Source organism: Lithobates pipiens, unplaced genomic scaffold, assembly GCF_037356315.1.
Source record: "Lithobates pipiens isolate NorthernLeopardFrog02 unplaced genomic scaffold, aLitPip1_a1.2 Scaffold_27, whole genome shotgun sequence".
NCBI classification, from domain to species: domain Eukaryota; kingdom Metazoa; phylum Chordata; class Amphibia; order Anura; family Ranidae; genus Lithobates; species Lithobates pipiens.
In genome coordinates this window covers 117382545-117404341 of record NW_027507788.1, presented here as the reverse complement: position 1 = coordinate 117404341, position 21797 = coordinate 117382545, and the positions used below count along the sequence as shown (strand labels likewise).

The following is a 21797-nucleotide window of genomic DNA, read 5'->3' as shown; positions in this document are numbered from 1 at the left end:
TATGTGCTCCCTCTTGTCAAACTAGTGGTGTAGCACTAATGCTGTGTATGTTACCAGCATAACTATGTAACTGTATTTTTGCAATAGTCTTGTTATGGTATGTATAATGCAACTTATGGTTCAATAAAGGAATAAAAAAAAAAAAAAACACATGCAGCCTGCTCTGACTCGAGTGCCTGTGAAATACCAGTGCCTGACTGCTGTGCGCCTATCAGGGAATGGCTAGTCCCGGGCTTGAGCTACATGCAAATAATTAAATGTCTGTAGCCTGGCTACAGATTCATTTGCATTATCAGTTTTGCATTATCGTAAAGGCAAGTTGTAATATGATTGGTCAGCAAGACAAGATGCCAAACAAAAAATATTTTTATTCTTTCATAATGAATCTATAGACAATTAAACACACAATTTTACCTTTCCTCATAAATTGGTTGTTTTTTGGATCCATGATGTAATTTGGAACCAAGCTATTATTGGACATGTTGTTGCTTTTCATCATATTAAAGCTAGACTGTTCCACCACCAAGTCAATGGTTTGTTCTTCCAACTCATGTCCAAGGAATGTACATATCTTTTTTATAGCTCCTCTGTGATCCTGAAATACAATAATAAATTGTTAAATGGTACCGAGGTAGAAAGGAGCCTTAAAAAAGATAGCTTAATGTCTTCATTTTTTTAGTGGACATTCTTGGGTTTTTTTTGTATTTTTTTTTTGGAAAGCAAAGTGTTTTTACAACAAAACGGTATTCACATGTCTCAGTCTCTTACAAATACACAAAATAATGTGTTTATTCCTCATTTCATCTTACTGGGTACAGATACAGCCTAATATTTTAGCACTATTTATTCCAAACTGCATCTAACTTGTCAGCCAACATCAGTATATTAGAAACCATAGCATCTGTAGCACAGGGCTTGGGGAGCAATCAGAAAATGTATAACCTAACAGGTTACGGTGAACAAGCCCAAAATAAACCATTCGTTTTTTTGCAGTGAGACCTTTTAAATGACTTTCAAGATTTGAGTTTACAGTACTGCAATCTTTTTCTGTGCATTATTAGTATTTACAGGAAATGGACATTAAAGTGGATACACACAACACCTTACCCTTTTCAGATCTTCATAACTGACAAAAAAGAGGTTACTATTATCTTTCATCTGATGCCAACCTTTGATGTGATCAAACCAGGATCCAAAGGGTACTGCAAGATATTGTTAGAAGAAAAGATTTAGAAATCAGCGAATAGCGAATAGTGAATTTTTAGCATAATTATGATCTTAGCATAACCAATTTATACAGCAAGGAAATATTGCAAAAATGCAATGTATTTGTGTTGGTAAGAAAATGTATTTCCATTCCTAAAAGAAGGCACATGAATAAGTCATGCATTGAACATTTAACAATAAAGGGCCATTGGTATAGCTGCTGGTCTCTTCAAAGGAGTCTCCTTTCTTGCATTTGCTCCAATAGTGCCCAAGTTATTTCCAAGCACTATGTTATCAATTAGTTGCGGCACATTTGCTGATAGTCGCTGGTAACCATCAACTACTTATAACCATTTTTATGGTGTTCAGGGACAAATCTGTTTATTGTGCAGGGAATTTTTTTTTTTAAACAATGTCCGCTTCATCAAATCTACTCTGATTCATTGTTCTAATGGCAGGCTTGAAAAAAAATGTACTTGAGAAAATGAGCTCCAGGCTCCCTTTTGGCACCCTGCAAAAGCGACTTTAAATATAATTTTTTACATAAGCTGATCTATTAATTAGCAAACGTTACAGCTTATAATTAATTTTATTCATACATTAATCTACATATCCCGGCTTTTCTCCTACTTGCTTACAGTGCTGTGTCAGTGCCTGGCTTCTACTAAAGTTCACTGGCTAGTCTTAATACCACAGTAATCGGATCATACATCATAGCTAAACAGGAATTATCACTATACGAGTAGGGAAACTGTTGACCATCTCTACTAAAAAGTTCAGTCCCAAGGTATAGTGGGTGAATTATAAGCACATACATTATTCCTCCTAAAAAAAAAAAATATATATATATATATATATATATATATATATATATATATATATAATTTCACATTGCGAAGAAACAGTAACACTTAGGACCCAGTCAGCCTGTACTGGAAGGCAAAGAAGCAGTCTAGAACCCATTTGGTATAAACTGGAATGTCTCTAATATTCTGTAACACGATGCGTGGGTGGCTGTGTACTTTTCCCAGCAGCTCTAGGCCATGGCATGGCTAATGCAGGGCACATACTATAAGCCCAGCAGGCTGAACGACAAAAAAAACTGACAGATCTCCTCTGCTGTGCTATTGTGTTCTGAATTTATTTGATAAGGGGATTGGTGGGATTGGGGTGGCCATCATCTTTTGTGGGTTACTAACTAAGCCTCAACTTGTCAAATTAATCCAGGAAAATACATGTGACTGTCGCCATCTTTTGCAATTTAAAGTGGTTGTAAACGCTTCCATATACCCAGTGAAGTAACTGGCCTTAAGTGATACACAGGGATAAAACAAATCCTCCTAAGCAAGTTATACCTGTTTATCAGCAGCAGTTGTGCATTTAGGTTTTGTGCTGCCCTAGGCCTGACTAAACTTGTGCACCCTCTAATTTAAATATGACCCACCCCTTCCTGTCAAGGCCACACCCCTTGCTGTTTAAGACATGTCCTGAAATTTTAAAGTGGGGACACTAGTTCTGAGGGCCTGGGGGTGAGCAATGGATTCCCTTAATTTGCATAGATTTCCTCTCACTTCCCGTTTGGCTATGGGGCAGGAAGTGAAGGAAAATCTCTGCAATAGGACAGGGATGGTAAAAAAATAAACTGACAGGTGCTATAACCCTTCCTTATTCTTTTTTTATTTTATTTTATTTTTTTTATCTTGGAAAATGTTGCCTATAGTTCTACTTTAACCACTTAAGCCCTGGACCATTTGGCTGGCAAAAGACCAAAGCGTTTTTTGCGATTCGGCACTGCATCGTTTTAACTGACAATTGCGCGGTCGTGCGTTGTGACCTCCAAACAAAATTGACGTGCTTTTTTTCCCCCCACAAATAGAGCTTTCTTTTGGTGGTATTTGATCACCTCTGTGGTTTTTATTTTTTGCGCTATAAACAAAAAAAATTGCATCAAATTTGAAAAAAACGCTTTTACTTTTTGCTATAATAAATATCCCCCCCCCCCCCAAAAAAAATATAAAAAAACTTTTTTTTTCCTCAGTTTAGGCCGATATGTAGTCTACATAGTTTTGGTAAAAAAAAAAAATTGCAATAAGCGTTGATTGATTTACGCAAAAGTTATAGCATCTACAAAATAGGGGATCGTTTTATGGCATTTTTATTAATAATTGTATTTTTTTTACTAGTATTGGCGGCAATCAGCAATTTTTATCATGACTGCGACATTATGGCAGTCATATCAGACACTTTTGGTGCTATTTTGGGACCATTCACATTTAAGCAGCGATCAGTGCAATTAAAAATGCATTGATTACTGTGTAAATGTGACTGGCAGTGAAGGGGTTAACCACTAGGGGACGCTGTAGGGGTTAAGTGTGTCCTAGGGAGTGATTCTAACTGTGGGGGGGGGGATTGTGCGCGACACGACACTGATCACCACTCCTGATTACAGGGAGCTGTGATCAGTGTCCTGTTGCAAGGCAGAACAGGGAAATGCTTGTTTACATCAGCATTTCCCTGTTCTTCCTCTCCGTGAGACGATTGCAGGTATACCCGTGGACATAGAGTCCGCGGGACCTGCGATCACACTCACGGAAGTTGCGGTGGGCGCCCGCAAACTGCTGATTAAAGGGCAACGTATAGGTACATTAATCTGCCTGTACGTGCTCTTCTGCCGACGTATATCGGCGTGAGTTGGTTGGCAAGCGGTTGAGCCCAAATTTCTGATAATTTTATGGAGAGGACTAAGAAGATATAACCATGCCAATGGTGCAGAAGAAAACATAGCACAGTGAAGAAGTTCTGTGGTCCAGGATGATAGGACAGTCAAAATTAGAATCGACGTGCCCCCCCCCCCCCCCCACCACCACAGTTGCGGAATGCTGGCTGCCCGCATGCCAAAAGCAGTGCAGCCACTTTATGGGGGCGCTAGAATAATTTGCCTCTCAGCCCAGTCCGCCCCATAAGACTGGCGCTACACTAACTAGTTTAGCGCAAACTGGCGGTGACTCTTTCCATGCTGCCCCCCTGCAAAGTGCTGCCCTAGGATACAGTGTTGATCAGCAGTCTTCTCTACAGCCATTTAAAGTGCAGAATTTATGAAGCTTGTCTACATGGTCAGAAGATAGGGAGCGAAGAGCTGAAGTTACACTCTGCAGAGCTCAGTGAGGAGAGGTTTAATAGCCGAGTGGAGGGAAGGGACACACCCCCTTTACACAGCATACAGGAACACAGCTGAGGCTGTCAATATGCTGGAAGATCCTCCCGTGTCACAATTTTTTCTCTTGGTGTCAGGAAAACTTGTCAGAAGCGAGTAATGCTGATAGAGGAACGAGTCAGCAGACAAAAATGACACATATGAGGGTTATTTACAAAGTCAAATCCACTTTGCACTACAAGTGCAAACTACAGGTGCAAAGTGCACTTGAAAGTGCAGTCGCTGTAGATCCGAGTGGCACATGCAGGTAAAATAAACAACATTTTAGCTTGCACATGATTATATAATAAAATCAGCAGAGCTTCCCCTCCTTTCAGATTTACCCCTCAGATTTACAGCGATTGTGCTTCCAAGTGCAATTTTAAGTGCACTTTGCACTTGTAGTGCAAAGTGGATTTTACTTTCGTAAATAACCCCTTTAGTGCTCTGGATTGAGGCGAGTACACACAATAGAGGGATATGATTGGTTCAAATTTCATGTCTGAAGTTTACAACCACTTTAATAACTAATGCTTAACCAAATTACTGATTAAAACGTAATTATATGTTGGGACTGTCTAGGAATTAGACCATTTATTTGGGGGGGTCTAGTAATTGCATTTTCTAAACAGGCCTTTTTTCAGCCACACAGGCACTAAGGCAGGAATCTTCAAACTACGGCTCTCCAGCTGTTGTGGAACTACACATCCCATAAGGCATTGTACAACTCTGACATTGACAGACATGACTAGGCATGATTGGAATTTTAGTTCCTGAACAACTGGAGGGCCATAGCTTGAAGACCCCTGCACTAAGGGAAGCCTGTAAAGGATATAACAAGGAGCGTACAGCTTCTGACTGCAAATTAATGCCATGTTGTTGGATGAACACAAAATTTCACGGGTTGGCCAGTGGAGTTCCAAGGCCTAATTTTCTCCAAACAAAAGAACTCGCTGCTCCAGGTGAGACAGGAAGCCTAATGATATCACAGGTGCCCGCCTCTGCATATGATCAACACTGAAGAAATGGCTGCACTACAAGATCCATAAAAATTTTCATGTAATAAAGAACATCACAAGTGTTACAGACAGTGTGTGAAATGCGTCTACCATTTGTACTAACAGGTACGCTTATCCATGAATAATAATAATGAATAAGCACACCTGTTAGTGTGTGAAAGGCGTTTACTATTTGTTCTGTCTGTAACACTTGGGATGTTCTTTATTAAAGAATTTTGATGGATCTTGGAGTGCAGCCATTTCTTCAGTGTTGGCCTAATTTTCTCCAGTGGGCCCCAGTCTCCCAGTCTGCTTCAGATTAACAGGACCAACTGGCATGAGGCAATATACAAGTATCCTCGTTCAGGCACAGGCTCTGCTGGGCAAAAGTGAGTAAATTTTAACTCACAGTTTTATTTTGTCTACCAAGTTAACATACAATAGTTTAGTAATCATTTTTCTTTTTTTGAATGTCACTCGTGCATGTACCTCTGCCTTCCAAGAAGTCCTCCATAAATTCATCAAAGCTATTAGGTTTCTTAATGACAAAAGACATGTGGGCATAATGATACAGAGATACCAGAACATCTTTTGGATTTCTCACTGTATATATAACCTAAAATAAAACAAAAACAGAAATTGTGGAAAAGCAACCATTAAATATAATCTTACATTCTCCTATCCCCATCTATACAGCTTTGAAGAGGTACCAGGCAGGGGTGTCCTCTGTCTCCGCTGTTTGACACATTTTCAGGGTACCAACGAGGTGCTACCACTCTGGCACAATTCAATGTTCCCCTATTTAAAGCAATTTGTGGACTCTGGATTCGGGAGTGTAGGGAGAATGGTTTCTCTGGACAACATCTATGATGGAAATGTATTGGCTTGGTTGTATTGGCTTCTTTTGAGGGATTGCAAAGGAAATATGAATTGCCTCAATCTACCTTTTATAGGCATTTACAACTTTGACAGGTGCTAGATACTCAATTTTGTATTTGTGACACTGACTTCTCTGAATACCCACTGATAGGAGTGCTTTGATCTCAGGGCCCCTAGGGGACATCTCAACTCTGTATCTGCTTTTACTCTCTGCCACAACTAGTGTGGTTCCACTGGGGGTGCGCATCAAGTGGCAACAACATGTTCCCGGTTTGTCTGATTAGGATTGGGAGGAGGCATGCTCCGCCCATCCATCTGTATCTCCCACAGTCAATAAATTAATCCACCTTTATATGTTACATCAAACATACCTGACTGGTCAGTCTACACGCAATGCACCGTATACCTACCTCTGCCTGCACTAGCATGTTATGTGGCTCTGTCCAGTTATAGTGAGATACTGGCAACAGGTGACAGAGATATTATCTGCGGTCTTATCAATTCCTGTTCCATGTACCCTACTGATGTGTCTACTGGGGGCCCTCAAGGAGCAATGGCCAAGACATTAGAACCATACTACTGGAGACATGGCCCGTAAAGCTGTAGCACTTAAGTGGATCCAGCCCACACCTCCATCCATACATACATGGCTTTGGTTAGTGAATCAGGTATTACCCTATGAAAAACTCCTATTTGAACACAGGGGTTGCCCAACTAAGTATAATAAAGTTTTCTTCTGCCCTTGCTGTAACCAACACTAACTATATCACAAAAAGATTTGAGAAATAGCTATTGTACTTGTGTTTCTATGGTGTTTTCTATAACATGTGTATCGGGGTCAATATGCTGAGAAAAGCAGTGTACTTGTAAAGACATTTTATTGCACTGTAAGCCCTTGTACACACGGTCGGAAATTCCGACCACAAAATCCGATTTTTTCAGACAGATTTTGTCCGAAACTGGTGTTGCATACACACGGTAGGACAAAGTTGTCGGAAAATCCGATCGTTCGGAACGTGAGGACATCCGTTCATTACAACGGGACTACTTTCAGGCTAGTAGCCAATAGCTTTGGTCTCGTAATTTGATCTGAGCATGCGTGGCACTTTGTCAGATCGGAATTCTCCACAACGATCGGACAAAGTCCGAACGGATCATGTTGTCGGAAAAGGAAAACACAAAAAATAACGCTATATTTACCTGCTCTGTGTAATGGAATTGCACAGTGCAGCCCTGATCCTCTTGTTCAGGTCCCCCACTGGTGCTCCTGGCCCCTCTGTCCAGTGCCCCCATGGGAAGGCATTTCCCATGGAGGCACTCATGCATGCTCGCTCCTGGGCCCTGGTGCTGCATCTATTGACACAACTCAGCACTGTCCCCCGTCACTGGCCTTGATTGACAGCAACACGAGAAAATGGTTCCAGATGCGCCAACAAAGAATGAGGTCTCAGGTAAGTAAAGGGGGGGGGGGGCGAGATAAAACTAATGTCTAAAAATTTGATACCTTAATGCAAATAGTGCATTAAAGGTAAAAAAATGTTTAGACTTTAGAACCACGTTAACTGTAGAAAGATAATGGCACCATTGAACCACTTTAAATTTAAAGCCCAACTCCAGGTTCTCTTTCACTTTAAAAATAATAAATTTGGGCCAAGAGAGTCCAAACAAACTATTTCATTTTTTCCATTTACTAACAGATGTTATTCAAGTAAATAGCCATCATTATTTCTCTGCAAGCTATTGGATAGTATGTTCTTATCACGGTTCTCAAATTCTTTGTCCATTAGGGAATGCTGGTTTAAATTTCAAGGTAACAATTGTAAAACAGAGATGGAGGTCATCATCATTCACACAGCATTCAGTTGAATAAGTCCCATTCAACAGGCATTTTTGGCATGAGAACACCCCCATCCACTGCCTCTTCAGCTTAAGGGGGATAATTTGGGGGGTAAAAGGCAGTTCAACCACAAGTGTAAATGAGGCATTAAAGTGCTTGTATTACCCATATTAACCAATAACATTGACATCGCTTTTCCATTTTGCCATAGAAAATAAAAATAAATATTGAATTTGTTGCCATAAATACCCCATACAAATTACATTTTAATTCATGACATCCCTTGTGTTGACAAACTATTTTGAAACCCAGAAAATATTTTGTATAAAAAATGCTTACCTTAGCTTTTGAAGAAAAGAAAGACTTTGGAAAAAACTGTATGGGCAAATGAGAAGAGAATAATCGAGGAGATTGGTATTCATCCACTAGCTTTATTCCAGGGCCGCAGACATCAAGCCAGGGGATTCTTATGTAGTTAGGGACTTTATGGCACCAGGAAATGTCACCATTGCTGTGGATAAGACTCAGGATTTCCATCATCCAATTGGTACCTAAAAATAAATACAAAAGAAAATAGGTGTCAACATTATAGAATTGAGTACTGGGCTATTGAGCTGGTGTAGGATAGGGACAACTGAGCCTTTATGTTCCAAATTTTTTCCATGGATTTCACAGACTGCCCCAAAATTGGTCCCTAGGACTTAAAGGCTACCGAAAAATCTCTACCCACTTCTAGTAACAAACCACAAGACAAATATTCCAATGGTCTTTCCTTTCTCTACTTTACTTGTTCTGCAAGTGCAGAGGTGGCCCTTTTGGTAGAGGCATTTGCTTCATCGTGTCTAAGCTGCCACCCTGATGTCTGGTGATTCGATGAGGAGTACTGAGTGAATATTCAAAAAACAGTAAAAGATGCGAAGTAAGCATAGATCCACAGAATGATTAAAGCAGAAGCAGGGAGACCCTTGCACTGTGTTCCTCGGGTACAGCTTCCTCGCCAGCAAGGAAAACAGCAAGCAGCACAATAGTGACATATAAAAGTACAAATTTTGTGAGATTCAGTCAGACACACACCGCCTTAGATTAAAAGGGTACAGCAACGAGGCTGTAGACACTGGAGTGCCTAGGCACAGGAAGTGGACTGCCATTTTTAGGAGGATATGCTGGCATAAAGTACATTTTCAGGGTACTGCTTAGGCACAATATACATTTTCAGATGTTGTCCATGTAGCCCCAATGTGCAGCATTTCTGCCCACCACTGCATGGACCGGACTGTAGCAGAGGTTCTCATTGCCTCTGCAGCTGCCAACGCAAGCATTTCTCCCTCTCCTTGGTTGCCTGTCTAGGAGGAGAGGGCACAGGACAGACTGGCACTATGTGGCTATAAACAGCCTTAACAGAGTCCTGAGGAGAGCCTACCCACTCCCCCATGTTGCAGAAGGCACTTTGATTGGCTGCTATGCAGCCTGGGAGGACAGAGGACTGCTGGGAACTGCCTGACAAATGTAGTACCCAGAGAGATCAGGTTCATGGGGGATCATCCTGTGCCTCTGTTCACTTTACTGGGTCAGTGGAAAATTGTCATGGTGGATGCCTGAGCCACAGCTGACATCACCATGTCCAGACAGAGAATGGGAGGAGAAAAATCCCAGATAGCTTGGTGGTGAAAGGCCATTAGACACAAATTCCTGGCCACTGCTTAAAGGGACAGAGACACCTATTTTTAGGATACAGCTTGGGCACTTACACCCAGTATTGTTTATTCTACTCAAGTCTGAGCACTCCAATACCTGAACTTTGGGCCCCAACGATTACTAACACACTGGTTAGTGGGAGGGGTTTGGAGACCAATGGACCTTTAGTTCCCAGTACCACCCCTTAATTAGGACCACCCCGGGTTTCAGGGTTTGGGGCAGAGACATTAGGTCCTACCAGTTGTTTATAGCGTTATTGATTTGCTGTGTGCATTACATAAATTAGTAGTCATTCTTTATCCTTGGTGTATCAGAGGGTGTGACATCGCCATAAGGTCACTGTCATCCAGAGTCATAGGACACTATACCTATAAAAACAGTGAATCTTCATTTTTTTTAAATTCAGGTTTACCTTAAACATGCGGGAGGTGCAAAAGTATACCTGTCTGGGGGCGTGGCCAGCCGGAACTCAGGAAGGACGCTCTCTGCCTGTGCTCTGCTGGCCGTTTCGGAATCCACAGCCATCCTCCGCTGTGATTCGCTCTTTTTGGTTCCAAAGCTGACCACCCTGTCTACCGGGCTTCGCCCTACAGCCCCATACGGAATTGGCCGTGTTTCGCTGCCCGCAGGCCGCACAATCCGGCCCGTTGCGGACTCCATTGGTCACCCGTCGGCCACCATCTTGCGGCCTACTAGGCCTCCAGGAACGCCGTGCTCGCCTGCGAAGCCCGCCGGGAGCTGATCCAACGCCAGCAGGCGGACATCAGGGGAGGAATCACCCGGTCGCAGGGCCCCTGTGGACGGAAGCTGCCTCATAAACCCCCGCACAGACTTTCTCCGGCTTGGTGAGTCCCCTCAGGGATTGTTCCTGGATCCCCCTCTAGGTCTTATAGGGGGGCAGAATCCTGAACAGGCCTGGAAATCCAACCTGATATTGAGCCTGGTGTCCTCTGGCTGCAGCTCTATCTAGGCAAGGCCCTGGCTCCGGCATACTCTGGATGTAGTCGGCCATCTTGCTACACCCAGCATCTTACAGCTCCTAATTTCACAGCCTACTAGTGTGGGGGGGGGGGTGGATTCTCCTGAAACCATTTGAATCCATCATCAGCTATCGATATGTGTCTCACTACCACTTACCAACATGACTTTTAAATGAGTTAAAGGGCCTATCTGCTCCCCATGACCCCTGCCACGCCACACTAGCTACTAAAAGCTCTGGGGGTAAGCATTCCTCTTCATTGCAGTGCTAAAGCGCCCCATGGGAAAAATTGGTCAGCAACAGGAATATTACAAACACATCCCTGATCAGCAGATGGGGCCTATTATGGACCGCTTTGTTACCAGATCTCAGCTGCCTCCCTCCCATTTCCCTCCGGACCCTTTCTCCAATATGGACTTGCCTCTGGGAATGGAGGGTTCTGGCTCCCTGCCAGTTATTGTCCCCCAAGCCTCTGACTCGGGTCTGCCACCCCCGCAGGGGATCCTTACCCCTGATATATTGGACGCCAAACTGGATGCCAAACTACATCTCCTGCTTCAACAGATCACAACCAATGTCTCGGCCGAGGTAAATAAAATTGCGGTGGAACTGCGAAAGGAAATCAACCAGCTTGGTGACCGCACGGACACGCTTGAAAACAAATTTGATGAGATGATCAGCTATGTTCAGGCTGTTGAGGAGGACAACCACAACCTGCGCCTCTCAGTGTCTCAACTACAGCGCCAACAGGAGGATCTGGAACATAGAGAGAGACGCCAGAATCTGCGCTTTAGAGGTACCCCGGAGACTGTGGGAGTTTCTGCTTTATGTGCTTATCTGCTAGGCCTCTTTAACGCTGTGGCCCCCACGGTAGTGGACATAGACTGGTGCCTTGACAGGGCTCATCGCTCTCTGGCCCCTAAGCCTCCAGCAGGGGCTAGCCCCAGAGATGTTATTGTCCGGTTCCACTTCTTTGAAACCAAAGAGGCACTGATCCAATCCACGCGCAATAAACCTCAAATTGTCTACAAGGGAGTGAAGTTGCAGATTTTCAGTGACCTCTCCCCCATCACCCTGGCTAAACGGAGGAACCTTCGGCCAATTACCTCTTACCTGCAGCATCACAAGGTCCCATACTATTGGGGCTTTCCCTTCCGTTTGCTTGTGTCCAAAAATGAAGCTCAGTACACCCTTTGTGATCTTCCAGAGAGTGAATACTTTCTAAAGAGCCTCGGGCTCCCTCCCCTGCTTGAGGAAGACATGCATCCAGCTGATGCCCAGACTTGCCCACTTCCCAATACTCCAAGCTGCATCTGGACACCCGTGAGGAGCAAATCCAGGTGGCATCTCTCCACACCTCAACGTCCACGGTTTTCCAAACAACCTCCCTGACTTCCCCCGCCATACACCACATGGTTCAATTATTTATGCTGCTCATACTCCCCCATCTTTTCTTTTTCCTCTGTGAATTGAAAGGATAAGATCCTGTTGCAATGATCATTTCAAGTTTGTCCTTTGTCTTGAATGTTCAAGCTGGGACTAGTTTTCCCCATCCCATGGGTTTTGTTCTTACAAAAGACTATATGTTGTTAATGCACTTTGTTAATTTCCGAGTTCATAGATGGCCCTCACACTTTTACGTAAGGCCACCTCCGGTGATCGTCCAGCCACGACCCTCTTGGCTTGGGTTGATAGCCTGGGTTGATACCCTGGGTCTCCTGAGGTACATGTTTCCCTCAGGCTCTCAAGATGTTCTGTTCTTTTTTGTTTTTGTTTTCTTTTTTCTTTTTCTGACGCTTTTGTTAATGTTCCTTTGTAATGTTTTTTGTTCTACTGTGTCAATTCCTATAGATCAGTTTTATTGTTTACTTATGCACTGCATATGCTGGTTTGGCCTCAGGTTATCCTGGCTCTGGGTATACCTAATCTTTCCCCACCGCCTAGGCATAACTGACACTAATGACACCTTATATCGATTAGAGTTTTGGTTCATTGATACTTATTGTCGGGTGTATTGCAACCTCCAGGTACTTACATATGCTTACCTACCTAGATCGCCCTTATGGCTTTAAAGCTCTTGTCATACAATGTAAAGGGCCTAGGCTCTATACGTAAGCGCTGGGTAGCCCTGAAGGAATTCAGGTCTTCTGGTGCAGACGTGATTATGTTGCAAGAAACCCATTTTAAAGCAGATGGCTCCCTTAAGTTTGCCTCCAAACACTTCCCCATCTCCTTCCTAGCCTCTGACCCCACAGGCAGAGATTTTGATCAGAAAGTCATGCCCCATTAAGGTTAAAAACTCCCATGTAGACCCCCATGGGAGATACCTAATCCTAGACTGACAATACTTTAACACCTCTCTGACCCTCGTCAACCTGTATGCCCCTAATGTTGGTCAGATTGACTTCCTTAATGGTTCGTTTGACTCTTCCCATTATCCATCACAGCCCTTTATGATAGTCGGCGGGGACTTTAATTTGGTTATGTCCCCCACTAGAGATAGACAAACACTGTTCTCTTCAACGCCCTCCAAGAAGCTTGCCTCTCAAGCTACCTCCTTCCGTCAGCTTATTAGATGCCACTGCCTTTTCGACTCATGGAGGACTAAACACCCCACAACTCAGCAATTTACCTTCTATTCTCCAGCTCATAAAATGTATTCACGGCTCGAACACTTCTTTATATCTGCCCCTCTCATTCCATTTGTGGTTGACTCTGAGGTGATGCCGATTACCTGGTCTGACCATGCCCCCATTACCCTAGATCTCCTGCTCACTCAGGCCTACCCCAGATCTTGTCACTGGTGACTTAATAATCATCTCTTACAATCTGAAAGCTCCCACTCTGTCCTTGCGCAGAACCTTGCAGAATTTTTCCAACTAAACAGTGGGTCAGTCTCTGATTTTTCCACCCTGTGGGAAGCCCACAAGGCCGTTTTTAGAGGTGCTTGCATTGCAGAGAGCTCTAGACTGAAGAGAGACAGAACCAAATATATTCGATCTCTAACTTCTGCTCTTCTCTCGGCAGAGCAGAGGCTTTTGGGCTCCCCCACGGTGGAGAGACTGGGGAGAGTCACCCTACTCAAGGAACAGATTAAAACGGCACAACTCGACCGGGCAGCTAAATCGCTGCTCTGGATGAAGCAGAAATGTTTCAAATTTTCCAATAAACCCCATAAAATGTTAGTTAATAAACTACGTCCGCGCACATTCAACTCCTTCCCTGAGTTTCTCTCCCGACCTGACGGAACTAAGGCTCATTGCCCTCGTGAAATCTCCAACACCTTTGGCGAATTTTACCACAAACTATATAACTGTCTATCCCCAGAAAACCATTTTCACTTTACACAAGAGAAATTTAAGTCCTTTTTCTCTAACCTGAAACTTCCCAAGCTCTCGTCAACTGATTTAGAGGCCCTAAATAAAACTGTAACGGCAGACGAGCTCTCGGCTATAATACGGGAGCTCCCTTCGCATAAATCACCTGGCCTTGATGGTCTCCCCTATTTCTACTATAAAACCTACCTGGATATTTTGGGATGCACATGCTCACTTTATTCGATTCCCTACTAGAGGGCACCCCCCACCCCCATTTTTCACACTCCTACATCTCAGTGATCCCCAAACCGGGTAAGGACCCCTCCATCCCAGACAATTATAGGCCTATAGCCCTTCTAAATTCGGATTACAAGATATTTACAAAAATCCTTGCTTCTAGACTGTCAGTTTTTGCCCCCAACCTTTTTCACAGAGACCAGGTGGGGTTTGTCCCTGGCAGACATGCCAGAGATAACACCCGACGCACAATCAACCTAGTGCACCTTCTGGATAGGACCAACAAATCAGCATTGCTACTTAGTTTAGACGCACAGAAGGCCTTCCATAGGCTTTGCTGGCCTTATATGTTCGCCACGCTCAAAGTCTATGGTTTTACTGGCCCCTTTTTAAATGCACTCGAGGCTTTATATTCAACTTTTACTGCCCAGGTACAGATGTCGTCCTTCATGTCGCCTTGCTTCCCCTTGATGAATGGAACTTGACAGGGGTGTCCTTTATCACCGTTGTTATTTATTTTATGCCTTGAACCCCTAGCCGAATCCATATGTTCTCATCCAGATATCCATGGGGTGGTGATGCGACAGGGGAAGTATAAATTATCACTCTTCGCAGACGACATCTTGCTAACTATTACCAACCCACTGGTCTCCCTCCCCTCATTGCACAAACTACTCTCATCCTTTGGGGGATCTCTGGTTACAAAGTGAATACCTCAAAGACTGAAGCTCTACCCATACACATACCCACTACACAACTCTCTAGGCTTAAAGAAACTTATCCTTATGGATGGTGCAATGACTCACTCAAATACCTGTTTTTTTTTTACTCCTTCATACTCCCACCTGTTCCGTGCAAACTTTCCTCCCCTATTCCAAGACATAAATAACTCCCTACTGACCTGGTCCAAATACCCTCTGTCCCTCTTGGGCAGGATCAACGTCCTTAAAATGTCAGTCTTGCCCAGATTGCTCTATCATTTTGAGACACTGCCAGTCACCATTCCAACCCCACAGCTTAAACTTCTCCAAAGACGTTTTTTAAATTTATATGGGCTGACAGATCTCACCGCCTTGCCAGTTCAGTGGTATTTGCGCCTCGAGCTCGGGGAGGTCTGGGGGCTCCGGATATCGTGAAATATTACCATGCTACTCATTTACGAATTATTACCTCTTGGTCCTCTCAACGCCACGAGTCAGTGGGCTGCTATTGAGAAGGGGGTCCTGTATCCGGTGCACCCATGCTCCTTGATCTGGGGTGCCCAGTCCCCTCTGCACCCTAACCTTAGGCGTCAATGTATGGCCCCAATGTCCTTTACCCTGGACATATGGCAAAAGTGCAACAAAAAGTACTCCCTTTCCTCACCCTGCCCCCCCTCACGAATGTGTTGTTTAACCCTAGTATCCCCGATGGACTGTCTTTGGGTAGGACCTTCGCGTGGCTGGACCCCCCCCCCTTTTCCAACTTAGAAATCTGGTGCACCCCATTTCGCGTAGGCTTCATGCCTTCGAGACCTTATGTGACAAATATGATATCCCCAAGCATTCGTTTTACTTCTACCTACAGGTTAGACAACTTTTCAGCTCCAAATCTCCGACTTTAACCCTTGATAACCCCACGGCCTTTGAACACCTTTGCGCCCAGGGTCCCCACCAATTACATCTAATCTCCTCTATCCACCAAATCCTCCATGAGTCGACCCCCTTAAATGAACTTACACATCTGTATATGAGTAAATGGTCTCAGTTGTTGGACAAACCTATCCCCCTACAGACATGGGATAAGATTTGGGCCTCTGCTTTTAAATCCTCTAAGTGTGTCACGCAAAGGGAATCGGCAATTAAAATTCTTATGTTCTGGTATAGGACCCCCGATGTCATCCACAAATTTGACCCCTCAGTCTTGCCGCGTTGCTGGCGTTGTGGGCTTGACATCGGGTCACTGTTCCACATCTTCCGGAAGTGCCCCCTGATACGTTCTTTTTGGTTAGAGTTGGGATCGTTGGTGATGGAGGTGACGGGGGTGTCCCTTCCGATCGACCCCCGGCTTATCCCGTTATGCTGGTTGTCTGGCGCAACCCCCCCAGCCTAGACTTCTCCAACTAGTGTCCGAGATACGGAGAATGGAGTACCTGGCGGCCTCGGTGCATGACTTGGTTTCCCAGTTTGATAAAGTCTGAGAACCCTGGGATCGGTCGGAATATGGGGCTCCCCTGTCTGTACACCCTTAACGGCCGCAGCTGCTGGTGGTAGCACCTCCTTTCTGGCTTCTACTCCCATCTTTCCCCCTCCCATTTACTCTCTCTATATACTAGTCCAGGTAACCCCCCCGAGATTCACCATGATGATCTTATGCATGTTTTGTTGCTTTGTCTCTCTCTGGCCTCCGGCCTACTGTCATACGGATTTTCTGCCTTTCATAAACTGTATGTTATTTACTTTACCTGTTATAGTTATGCAGTTCACTTTTGTGCCTGCATTTGTGGACATTAATCTCTAACTTCTATAGTTAACGTTTATGTTATAATCTATGTTTACTTCTGCTTATTGATTATTTCATTGCTCGATTATACTGTACTTGCTTTGAAATTTAATAAAAATACAATTATATAAAAAAAAAAAAAGTATACCTGTCTGCTTGAGACAGCCATTTGCTTTTAGGAAAGCTCCAGACAGCAAAAAAAAAAATGGCTATAGGTGCTAGGCTTGTGTCTGCAAGTCTAACAAGAGTGGTGGTGCAGCACATGTGTGCAATGTGATAATAAGCAAGCATGGCATGCTGCATATAAAGTTGGCATGGCTTAAAAATTACATGTAACCCTTAACAACAAACTTCTCTTATTTGCTCCCTTTGGGTTTGTTAAATATACCATTGGAAGCATGTTGTCATTTCTGTTCTATAAGTGCAAAAAAATACCAGCTGGCCATATCAGAAATTCAGAACTGTCCTGCGTCATCTCCCTCCCAGTTCTTGGACCACTGAATAGTTACCACTGACCCAGCTGAGGAAGGTTAACCTGGATGTTATCCACTGATCATTTATATATGCTTCATTCCATATATTTTCTGGTAAGCGCATTCAACATATGGTGACGGGCATTTCACGCGCCTTGGAAAGTGTTGAACCACTGTGGTGTTGTCATTTAAGAACACTAACGTCCGTTATTTGGATTCACCTATGAACTTTTCTTAGATTGGACTTTTTTCACTTTATGCCATTTTTTGGCTTTTTTGGTTATCTACACATTATTTGAGGTTTTTTTGCATAATTGTATTAGTCTTTATTTTTATTTTCATATTCTATTTTTAAATTTCATATTATATTTAGTGGAGGGTTGGCGCGGCTTTATATATACTTTATTACTGTTGGGTGCCATATCACATTTATTGCTGCCGCCTATTTTGTTAGTTTGTCAATTTTACACTATTTTTCCTAGCGCGGTTTACATTTTTCCTATTTTATTAAATATACCATTGGAAGCATGTTGTCATTTCTGTTCTATAAGTGCAAAAAAATACCAGCTGGCCATATCAGAAATTCAGAACTGTCCTGCGTCATCTCCCTCCCAGTTCTTGGACCACTGAATAGTTAGTCCATACGTTATGGAGAATAAGATAAAAGGAAGAGTCTGAGTAGTTTAGCAAAAAGACATCTGGGGAGGGTTGACACCACTCCCTCTACAAAGTGTGTGTTGTCAGCACACAATAAGACTTAGCTGAGTGCATTTCTGGTAGATCAATGGATATTTTATTTTTCTGAGCTTGCAGGATTGTGTAAAAATGTACTGCATCAGTTTTTCTGTACTTTTCCGTGACATACAAGATACCACCAGTGTAATACTGTATATAATCATGCAATAATCTTGTATTAACAGAGTCAAGTTTTTATTGATAACGTATTTTTTTACTTTTGTCTGGGATGTAAAGTTGCTTAAAAAGGGCCTTCTCTTACAAACGTATAGATTTTGTTTTTCATATTGTTCTTTTATATAAGTTGGTAATACATTATTGTTTCTGATTTACAGCATGATGAGGTTATTTACAAATAAAATTAAGTTTGTTTTTTAATGTGTTTTTTTCAAGCAAACAAAATGCACAAAAACAAAAGATTACAAGCAAAGAATGCCAAGGAAAGAATTAAGAACTAATTGTGCTTAACCACTTCAGCCCCAGAAGGATTTACCCCCTTTCCTGACCAGGGCATTTTTTGTGATTCGGCACTGCATCGATTTAACTGACAATTGCGTGGTCGTGTGACGTGGCTCCCAAATAGAATTGACATACTTTTTTCCCCACAAATAGAGCTTTCTTTTGGTGGTATTTGATCACCTCTGTGTTTATTTTTTGCGCTATAAAAAAAAAAGGAGCGACAATTTTGAAAAAACGCATTATTTTTTACTATTTGCTATAATAAATATCCCCCAAAAACATATGTTAAAAAAACATTTTTCTTCCTCAGTTTAGGCCGATACGTATTCTTCTACATTTTTTTTTTTTTTTTTACAAAAAATATTGCAATAAGCATTTATTGATTGGTTTGCACAAAATTTATAGGGTCTACAAAATAGGGGATAGATTTATGGCATTTTTATTAATATTTTATTTTTTTACAAGTAATGGCAGCGATCAGCGATTTTTATCGTGACTGCGACATTATGGCGGACACATCAGACAATTTTGACACATTTTTGGGACCACTGGCATTAATACAGCGATCAATGCTTTAAAATTGCATTGATTACTGTAAAAATGTCATTGGCACTGAAGGAGTTAACCACTAGGGTGCGGGGAGGGGTTAAGTGTGTCCTAGGTGAGTGTTTCTAACTTTCTGGGGGATGGGCTGTGTGTGATGTGACACTGATTGCGGCTTCTGATGACAGGGAGCAGACGATCAGTGTCCTGTCATTAGGCAGAATGGGGAGATGCTGTTTACATCGGCATCTCCCGTTCTTCAGCTCCATGACACGATTGCGGGCATCCCCGCGGCGATTGAGTCCCCGGGTCCCGTGGGCACAATAATGGAGCCCGCGAAATTCAAAGTAATGTACGGGTACGTTACTTTGCCCAGCCGTGCCATTCTGCAGACGTATATTTGCCGACAGCGGTCGGCAAGTGGTTAAAGTGTCACTAAACCCACAACAGTAAAAATCAGTCTGTATATGCAGTAAAGCATGCTCGTTATACTCACTCCAGAACCTAAGGGGTTAATCTTCTGCATTGTGTGTCCCCAATCCATCTCCTGATGAGACAGAGTTTTTGGAGTCAGTATGCACATGCTCCGTTTGGTGTGTATTGCTAGAAAGATTCTCGTTCTTGGGAGAGTGCATGCAATCAACACAGGGCCTTCTTCTTGGGTCCCCTGCTGGTGCTCCTGGCTCTCCCCCCCCCCCCCCCACTGCGATGAGTCCCCACCATCACAAGCCGCTTGCTATGGGGGCATTTGCATGGGCTCACTCCTGAGCTGTGCGTTTTAGGTCTATTGACACAGAGCATGGCTCAGGCTGCCCCCTGCTCAATGGCTCCTGCGGCTGTCTGAGCCTATGGAGGAGGATGAGAGCTGCTGTATACAGTGTTTTCAGAGCTGCCACAAGATCGGGCTCAGGTAAGTATGGGGGGGGAGGCTTAGAGGGGTGAACTGAACTCATAAGGTTTTTTACCTAGTGCAGGGAGTGCATTAAGGTTAAAATAAATAAAAATTAAATAAAAATGTCAGCCTTCAGGACCACTTTAAGAAAGCACCAGGATAAATAGGTTACTTAACAACTTAAAGACCAAGCCTATTCTGGCACTTCAAATCAGTATTTACTACAAAGTTACTTATAACCTCCTTGAATTGGGATCAGAGGGTTGGAAAGGAAAGTTCAGGTACTCTTAATGTCAAAGTCAGATTTGCTAAAGAACTTGCTTACTTCGACTGCATCCAGAGAATAGCCATTCGCAACTGGATGATCACACTCAGGTTGGACAGTCCATCTCAGCAGCCAACAAGGTGCTTACTTTAGAACAAGTCTCTGCCACATATGTTGTAGAACATACAAGATAATGTCTCTACCACAGACGTTGTTGTAGAACACGTAGGAAAACTAAGCTTGAGAACACTTGTAGGATACCTGGTTCTTTCAGCCAGCTTAGCGATATCCACAAAACCGGATTCTCTCAGTTACTTCAGCCCTTCCAGGCTCTTGCTAAGAAAACCAACCACACGTGGTGTTCTTCTGAAGAGTCCTCCCCTGGAATGCTTGAAGACACTGGGTCTCTCCCGAACCGGAGACGGCACCCAACCACCTCAGAATCCTTCTGTTAGTTTTCTTGCCTCAGGCTAGCCAGCCCTGAGACATTAAAGTCGGGTGGATCTGCACCCCAGGCCATAGCCTTCCTGGGGGCTGGTCAGGAGGACCATGATCATGAAGTCAGTACATCATTCTGGACCGGAACCCCGAACCACATGACGTCCGCATCTTAAGTACCCTCTCCCAGCAAACACAGCGAGAACGCCACTCCCACTGGGCGGGCTCTGAGAGAGAGTAGCTTAAGCACCTAACCAGACCATAGTTCCAATGCCTGCCAAAAGAGACAGTGCCCCCTGTGGCCAGGCTGAAAATCTCATGGTCTAGTCAGACTGATGTTGAAGTCTAACAGACAATTGTAACCAAACTGCAGTTTAGGCAAACTTTAACTTTGTAAAACCTGCCTAGCGCATGCTCTTCAGGAGCCTCAATATATATACATATATACACACACACTAATATATATACACACACACACACTAATATATATATACATAAATATACACATATAGAAATATATATATATATATACACACACACACACACACACACACTTTTACACTGTCCCTTTAACCACTGGGCATAACCAGACCAATTTTCAGCTTTTGGTTCTCTCACTTTGAATGATAATTACTTAGTCATGCAACACTGCACCCATTGTTCTTTTTTTCACACAAATAGAGCTTTCTTTTGGTGGTATGTAATCACCGCTGTTTTTTTTTTTATTTTTTGCGCTATAAAGCAAAAAAAAAACAAAAAAACTGAAAATTCTGTTAAAAAAAATAAAAAAAATAAAAAAAGTCTTTGTTTATGTTCAAATTCAGCAAATTCGTATTTTTTCTTCAGAAATTTTGGCCAAAATTTATACTGCTACATATCTTTGGTAAAAAATAGTCAAAATTGGTGTATATTATTTGGTCAGTGTGAAAGTTAGAGTCCACAAGTAGGGATGAGCTTCGTGTTCGAGTCGAACGTAAGTTCGAGTCGAACATTGGCTGTTCGTCCGTTCGGTGAAGTCCGAACATTTTGGTCCGTTCGCTCCAAATTCGTGTGGCGCTCACGGCCCACAATGCACTGCGATGGCGCAGTGCATTGCTGGCTCATGATTGGCCAAGCATGCACTGTGACCCCGCATGCTTGGCCAATCGCAGCGCCAGCAGCGAGGAGAGC

General features: G+C 43.2%; 1 protein-coding gene across 1 annotated transcript in view; it reads right to left on the bottom strand.

Annotated features, from left to right (window-relative positions):
• Positions 1-21797, bottom strand: part of LOC143934089 (sulfotransferase 2B1-like) — a 62349-nt gene that overhangs the window by 10131 nt on the left and 30421 nt on the right. Inside the window, exons 3-6 of the mRNA XM_077457400.1 lie at positions 8453-8664; positions 5887-6013; positions 1108-1202; positions 415-595 (exon numbers count right to left, since the gene is read on the bottom strand). Coding sequence (XP_077313526.1) covers positions 415-595; positions 1108-1202; positions 5887-6013; positions 8453-8664 — 615 coding nt within the window. The remainder of the gene's footprint in view (positions 1-414; positions 596-1107; positions 1203-5886; positions 6014-8452; positions 8665-21797) is intronic.